The following is an 8002-nucleotide window of genomic DNA, read 5'->3' on the forward strand; positions in this document are numbered from 1 at the left end:
ATAATCTTCACATTCAATTCAATCATATCAACACTATCAAAGAATACAAACAAAATAGTTTGTATATTTCTTATTCAAACATGAAATATACAAGCATATTTTTCTAGATAACATACTGCTATACAATTGTAAAAATAATTTATAATTATTTTCATATATTATGAAAATATTTTTAGATATTGCTTCTAAAACTTTCCAAAAAAATCAAAATTCATACACTCATAAAAATATAATAAATACAAAATGTGTGCAGCGCACGTGATAGCGACTAGTTTAAACATAACAACAGTTACACCGTTTTAATGTTTTATCTCAATCCAGTAACGGCACAAGAGTCGTTTTATAAGCGGTAACAACACTTGTGCCGTTCTTATGAACATGTTTTTGTCTTTATAACGCTACTTGTGTCGTTTTTCCTATCTTGAGTTATATGAACATTATCGTCGCTTGTGTCATACTCGTTATTAAGTTTGTCACTATAACGGCAGTTGTGTCGNAATCACGACCACCAAAATGCCCACACCACGTCTACTTTTACCTCTATATGGAGCTCGACTTGTAAACCAAATCAGCCAATGGGCACCTCTTGATTGGTTTATCAAATCAGCTGGTGGCTTTGTTGATACGTGAACAATGTAGGGAATATCAAGGCCATGACCTGCCATATCTGTCACAACCAAAATTAGTGTGTTTTCACTTTTAAACGATTTCAATGCTAGTTCTCTTTCTTGGAACAACAGGTAAATCAAAGTCAAATCAAGTAATAATCAATGTAGGCGTAATGATACAACGTTTACGCAACTAAAGAATAAAATGATTCAATAAAGTCAAGGGGAAACACAACCTTTTAAATTGCAAACTTATATACATTATTTAGTAGGTGAAGTTCCAATCTACAAATAAGGGTACTCTGGTAAAAATAGGCAAAATATAATATGAAAAAATTCTGAAATCAACAAGTGTAAAGTTTAATAATAGAACTAACATAAAATAGGAATTACAGTAAAACATAATATAAAGAATTTTCCTAAAAATGCCGAATTATTTAAATCAAATTATTCTTAATGCAACTCTCTAAGTTTCAAGGCATATCAAAGAACAAGCACATTTACATATCACAATTTCGATTTATAGCAATGCCAGTAAATGAATTGTTTTTTAACCCATCATCTTCAAAACCCCCAAATGTATCAAAAATCCATTCACATTAAAAAAACTCAGCTAAAACTAAACTAAATATACAAATAAATCACAAAATCATAAAAAAAATGCAATTTTTACAAATTTTTATTATAAAACTATAGTAATGGAAGCACAAAATCACATTTTAAAATAACAAAAAAGAAAATAAAAATCGTAGAAAAAATTACCTTTTTTGTTGTCTTAACTTGTACCAAAGAGAGAGTAAAGTAATGTGAAATAAACTAGAGTCAAAGAAAAGTTTTTTGTAATATTGAAATATAGTGAAAATTAAGGTGAAGAAGATGGGTTTGGAATTCAAATTTGGGGAATAGGGTTTTACAGGCCCTCAGAGGCAAAACAATCGTTTGAGGAGAGCTGAAGCTGCACTCTTCCTGGCCTTGTTAAGAAGCCCGTGCTTAACCTAGTGATCATCTCCATATTTGGGTTTCTCACGTTAAGTGAATCGAATGGTTGGTAAATAAAAATTTGTAGCTGCAAAAGAGAAGCTGACCATGTATAGCAAGATCATCCATCGTTGAAGCCATCGCCTCCGACGAAATCTTGAGCAAATATTATGTAAGTATGATATTTGTTCATCGTTTGTTATCGTGATCGACTAATTTCAGTTTCAATGAATACAACCCGACATTCTTGGTAGGAAAAAATGTCACCCTCATCCCGATCGTATCGAAGATTTTTTAAAATTTATCCAATTTTGACGGTGCTCATTAGTAGTTTAGATGTAATTACAAATGAGTAAGTAATGTTTTGAATTAGTAGAAATTTTTGGCAAACACTGTTGGAAGGAAAAAAAGAGTGGAGTACGCGTTTTGCAAATTTGTGAATTTTACATTGGTGTGTGGTTGTTGTCTAATGTAGTCCAACCTGTTTTTATTTGCATGTAGTATGGCAAGAAAAAACTTCAGACGTTGTCATAGCTGTAGAGGGAGGGGCACTTCTTTGCGAATTGCCCAAACAAACGATGATACCTCTAGTGTAAAATTGGATTCGTGAAGTGCTTTGAGATTTAGAGGGAGACAAAGAACAAGGGAAAATTGTTCAATTGCTGCAGTGCTAACTGTAAACACTAGGAATGGATTGACGAGAGAGAATTGAGCCGTAGATCAATTACTATTGCTATAAACTTGAATAATCATGCAGCACTTGAAGAAGTCCAGCTGTTCTCTCGCATGTTCTAGTCCTTTTGTTGGGTAACTGAAGAATAAAACATGGAGATTTCTTTGAACGTAACAATAAGGAAGGCCAATGGAAGTGCGGGAGTGGATAAGAAAGTGAAGGGGCCAGCATAATTACTCGTTATATTTTCTTAGGATGCATCGCTACCACCTTTGATGTGCAATATGTGGTGTGTTATGTGAAGTTGATGTGTAATATGTCTTGTGTTATGGGAAGAAGTCATTGTAATGTAGTCGCTTTTGATGTTTCAGTAGCTATGTAAATGATGTTGGTGTTAATATTAGTAGACTGCAATTTGTGTTCTTCATTATGTTACTGGGATTGAATATGAAATTGTAATTGTACTAGCAGTCTTTGTTTAAGAAAAGTTTGTGGAAGAAAGCGCTATATTGGAAGTTTCATTGGGAAAACTTTGCTAAATTTAGTAATATTGGCTAATGTTTTGCTACAGTAAAAGAATAGCTTTCTACATCACATTTGGTTCATCTCATGGGCAAAACCCAAATGTATGGAGAAGTGGTTCACCATACTATCATTTACTTTTGATTTACAATTTTTATCATAATTTTGTATCTGCAAATACATTTACATTTACAGAACAAGCCACTTATGAAAACCATAAATCTGTAGAAAATGAATTCTCCATATTCCGGGTTGCACAAATTCACGAATAAGCAAGATTGATGTCCTAATTGAGAAAATATACTTACACCTCACACACAATTTCTGGGTTTAACAAGACGGCTGGGATTGCATCTGAAATTGTCTTGAGGTACAGGTAAAAGCCACTTGTTTTGAGGATATTGTAACATCATTAAATTTAATACATTTTACAAAACAACCACTCAATTAACATAATTTCTTCTCAGTCAAAAAGTGTTTCCAGATGTTTAATACATTTTGCCAAATTTAAATATAGAAGCTTTTTAAGATTCCCAAGAGACTCGTGAACCTCTTCCAAGCTCTTGTAATTGCTGATATCCAACCAGATTGCAAATAGTAGTATTAATCAATGAACACATTAAACTCAAACAGTCAAACTTGCAAACATATAGTAGAATTGGTGATCAACATATTCTAAATCATTAAGTTTAGTTCTATGAAAAAAGTGGACAATTATTACACTTTGATGATAACCCAATGAGATCAATTTACTGAATATGAACTTTAGGAAGGGATCCTTTTATTTAAAGTTTGCACATAAAGATACAAGTAAAAGAAAAATCTAGTCTCCCTTTCCAAGTATTCTGAATTTTAAGAAATATTGAAAGAAATCAAAACAGCGTACACGTTCAATATAGAATCTGACTTATTGACATAAAAATAAAGCTGGACTGGTGGAAGTTGATTTTTTTAAATGGAAAAGATATATTATCAATCTAACTAGATACAAAAATTAAATATTTAGTACCAAAAAGAAAAAGGCCTTATGGACAATAGATAAGACAAGTATCAGTTACAAATGCACAATCAATTTCCACAGGTACAATAAAGCAGGTAGAGAATTAAACTTAGTGTATGTGGATATCCATGTACCATATTTTTTCCTATTATAACCTTTTTCTCGGTTTATATTCAAAAATCAATTACAATTTTTTGGGGGAACAAATCTATTGAATATTGTGAACTTTCTCATGAAGATGAGATATACCTCAATGGCTTATTAAGACGAGATATAGCTTAATAGCATTCTAAATGCCCTCTTGGGATACAATTTGGTCATCTAAGACGCAAGATAAAAGGAAGAAATGGAACAAACAGAACAAATAAATTTACCAGTCATCATTTCAATGTGGAAGAAAGCATTTAAGAAATATATAAATTTGTTTACACTATGTGCTTCCATATCATATCTAGTGTGCAAGGTCATGCAAGGTCAATGTCTATTAATAAGCATTTACATCTTTTAAAAGTTGCAGAGAAATGTATCAATTTATCTTAAGTTAGGTTTGTTGGTAACACCTTTATAATTTTGTGAATGCTATATTCCGTGAATGTATCTTGTCTTAAACCTCGAACTCCACTCTCTCCAATCATGTGTCCCAGAACCGTGTTGTGTGCAAAAATTCAAAGCATGATAAAATTTATATACCTTCAATACCTGTCCAACTCATCATCACAAGTTTTCTATACGTTGGTGAGGTACATTTGGATAGTGGTAACGCATTACATGCTCGGCTATCGATTGAAAAAGGTTATTATGTGAGCGAGAGTACGAATGAAATAAAGTACCTATGTTTAACCATATAATTACCTTGATAATACAACTTAACACTTGTTGAAGCCACTTGGATGAAATTGAAGACATTCCTTGTTGTTTAAATACATGATTATCACCACCACCCTGTACCATATCATAATGCAACTAAAACGTACAAATCGTATTTAGGCATAAATTGAAATAGACGAACCAGCGGAAGTCGTGAAAATATGACCGGTGACTGCATATAGTATGATCCTTGATCAGGCGTTGGTAAAATAATTCAACTTCTCTAGTTTACTTGGGCTTGCCTTCAGTCTCCTTCCCTGGGCTGAAGTTGGACGGGACTGCATAACACACAAATAATTATTGCTCTATACACTTTCTTACCAAGCAAAATAAATTGAAAACATTCTTTGCTTTATTAAAATTCTATTCCATAGGGCTTTTTTTTCGAAGATTCCTCAGTGCATCTTTTCTCTTCGAGCATTTTGGATTCTGTATACTTCCGTTACCATTATGTTGTGATGCTTCATAATCTCACATTGTATGAAATGCTTGTTGGGACGTGTTATTACTTCCAGAAATCGACTTCATCATCTTTAATGTTTGTTTTTCGCGTTCTATCCACTCCATTAAAGCATGACTTTCCTCATCATCTGCAATCATGTTTGCAGGCGAAGCAAATGATTGACACATTTTGTCATATCTCAACTGGGCAGGACTGCTATTCAAACCATTGTAATTCACTACGACCCCCGTGTAGGCTCTATTCACATCTCTTCTCCATCTTTGTAATATGTAGGTGTCAGGCAGTGAAGTTACATTATTACGAAGAAGGACGGTGATCATATACCTACAAATTATTCCTCGAAACTCGAAGATGTGACAACTACATACAATTTTACATTTTTCGGCTGAAATGTGATGAAAAACTTATTTTTTTTTTTTAACTCAATTGTCAAGTATGACATCCTCCAAGACCTCATATGTCGTCCATAAAAAACCCTCCGATGAGGATATAAGATAGCAATAAACCTTCCTAATAAACTCATTCTAAACTTCCTTAAATTTCGAAATACTGTACACTATTTGAAACTGCTTTTCCAGCTCATACTTTGTTGTACATGGTACCATTTACGAGTAAGACTTCTCGAAATTTGCCCAAAACTCCTTCTCTATCTTATTTCTTAACAATAGTTCGTATTGTTCGACAAATTGCTTCAGCAACGTCTTCGACTGCACATACCTATCGAAGAATGCATTCAAACTTCCACTGCGCTGAGTTATTCGACATTCCTGCCCAGAAGCTACTCTTCAAATAGCAGGGTACCCAACGACCTTTATTCGTGTAAATTCCCGACAACTAGTCATTGTTGAGCAAGTTATATTTATCTATTATCGCACCCCAACCATCTTCAAATTCTTCAACATTGTTAGTATCATACACCAATTGTGTGTAGCAAAAAAGATCTCACCCTTATCCTCGTGGTATTCAAACTTTCCTGGCAAGTTCTTCAATATGTGTCACAAATACCATCTATGTTTCGTTTTTGGAAACACGATCTCAATTGTCTTCTACATGGAATTATCTTTATTGGTAATAATACTGAGGGTTGCGTGTCCATGCATGCACTGAAGTCAAATTTTGAAAAGCCACACAAATGTTTCTGTATTTTCATTCGACACCAAACCACAACCAAGGAGTGTTGATTGTCCATGATGATTAACTCCAACGAAAGCTGCAAATGGCATGTCATATTTATTAGTTATGTACGTGGTATCAAATGTTATAACATCTTCAAACTCTTTATATGCTTGCCTATTCCTATTATCTGTCCAGAAAATATTCTTCAGCCACGACTCCTCATCAAAATCCATGCTAAAAAAAAACCTGAACACCTTGGTTGCATGTTCAGAAAGTAGGCCCGTATTGTTGTGGCATCTCCTTTTCCAAATCTTAACCGTCTCACTTGTTCGATATAATTTCGACAACCCTTTTCGATACAATTCATATTCTCGTACCCCTCTACTTCTACTACTGCAGATTTATAGCTTTTGTGCCACGAAATTCCTGCCATATCGTTCACTTCAAGCCGTCGTTTGACATTGACACTCAATTCTCGATTGTAACGATATAACAGACTTCGAAAGACAGGTTTTATGATTGTAAATGAGGTTAACCATGCTAATTCTCTATATTCCACATGTATCTACAGAAGCAGTTAGTTTGATTTTACAACCTGTTTAAATGGTAGCTCGCGGCTTTAAAGAAACACTTGTGTTACTACTTCTTCAGCCTTCACGGCTACATATAAATACAACATATCTCACAATTTCATCATCATCTTTTAAGAATTTCTTTTCCTAACTGGAAAGCCTACGTAGTACCCATATCTTTTGTAAAAATCAAACATTTCTATTTCATCATTGAACTTTATACTTACCTCATGCATGATCGGACTATTTAATCCTAAAATTCCATCATCCACTAAGTCCACACTTTCCAAAATGTTGTCGTTATCTGTTTCTTACCAATTATCATCATCCATGTCTTTCGAAATTCCTTTCTCTGTGATAAAAAATCAAGGGTACAAATTTAATAATAATAATAATAATATGAGGAAACAAAAATTATCTGCATATAATTTTTTTCCTTCTATATATATGAACCTCATTGTTAATTCATCTCAAATCTAATTAATGGAGCAAATATATCCTGTATAATATGAATTTAAAAATTGGTTGACAGCTTTTCGACATATCCACATCACCCCCTATTTTTTCACTCACCAATATCAAATTAAAATGAGGAAGAAAAATTCCATTATCCGACGTCTCTTCGAATCAGACAAGATTTCGGCTTCTTGTTTGCTTCTGGAATAAACCCCCGGTTGGACAGTTCAAACTAGAACACTGACAACATAATCTAGGCTTAAATTCATATAGAGTGACATTGTGGGTGAGAGAAATGCCAAGCAATAGACCTATATTTTGAATGATCCGGTTTCTGTCTGCTTTCGAAATGAAGATGACGTTGGATAGAAGCCGACCATGTACAATAGAATGTGGGTGCCACTAAGAGAAACTAATCCTAACGATCGGGTAAAAATAGCTTCATTTTTTCTATATTTCCTCAAAAGGAGGCTCAAATTCAAGTGAATGAACATGTAAAATTTTGCTCTTATCACTTAATCAAGTTTAGATCTCTAAATTTTTAAATATTAATACGTCTCTTACATATAAAATTTCTATTTTAAAAATTAAATATAAAAAAAACCATCCATTTCAATTTTATCAAGCTTCACAACTTTTTCACTTGCAACATATTGTAAAATGTAAAGAATTACGAGTTCTCAATAACTTCGAAAACAATTAGAAACTTATGACTTTGTTAAAGACTTATTTAGCTTCAATTTGAGC

General features: G+C 33.3%; 1 protein-coding gene and 1 long non-coding RNA gene across 2 annotated transcripts; one reads left to right on the forward strand and one right to left on the reverse strand.

Annotated features, from left to right (window-relative positions):
• Positions 1–1534: 1534 nt before the first annotated feature.
• On the forward strand, positions 1535–2682 carry LOC111390384. The gene is made up of 2 exons (XR_002701910.1): positions 1535–1758; positions 2088–2682. It is a non-coding gene; the product is annotated as an uncharacterized LOC111390384 (long non-coding RNA).
• Positions 2683–5119: 2437 nt separating this feature from the next.
• Positions 5120–7035, reverse strand: LOC111390397. The gene is made up of 5 exons (XM_023015433.1): positions 7027–7035; positions 6605–6792; positions 6240–6461; positions 5829–5894; positions 5120–5435 (listed from the first exon to the last, which is right to left on the reverse strand). Exons 1-5 carry the CDS (start codon positions 7033–7035, stop codon positions 5120–5122), a joined length of 801 nt encoding a protein of 266 aa, XP_022871201.1.
• Positions 7036–8002: the final 967 nt, after the last annotated feature.

This window comes from Olea europaea, unplaced genomic scaffold, assembly GCF_002742605.1.
Source record: "Olea europaea var. sylvestris unplaced genomic scaffold, O_europaea_v1 scaffold680, whole genome shotgun sequence".
NCBI lineage: Eukaryota > Viridiplantae > Streptophyta > Magnoliopsida > Lamiales > Oleaceae > Olea > Olea europaea.

Coding starts and splice junctions, on each gene's coding strand:
- LOC111390397 (XM_023015433.1), bottom strand. Junction 6,462..6,604: donor GCAGTAGTAGAAGTAGAGGG/GTACGAGAATAT, acceptor GTTTTTTTTTAG/CATGGATTTTGATGAGGAGT. Junction 5,436..5,828: donor TTGAATGCATTCTTCGATAG/GTATGTGCAGTC, acceptor AATAATTTGTAG/GTATATGATCACCGTCCTTC.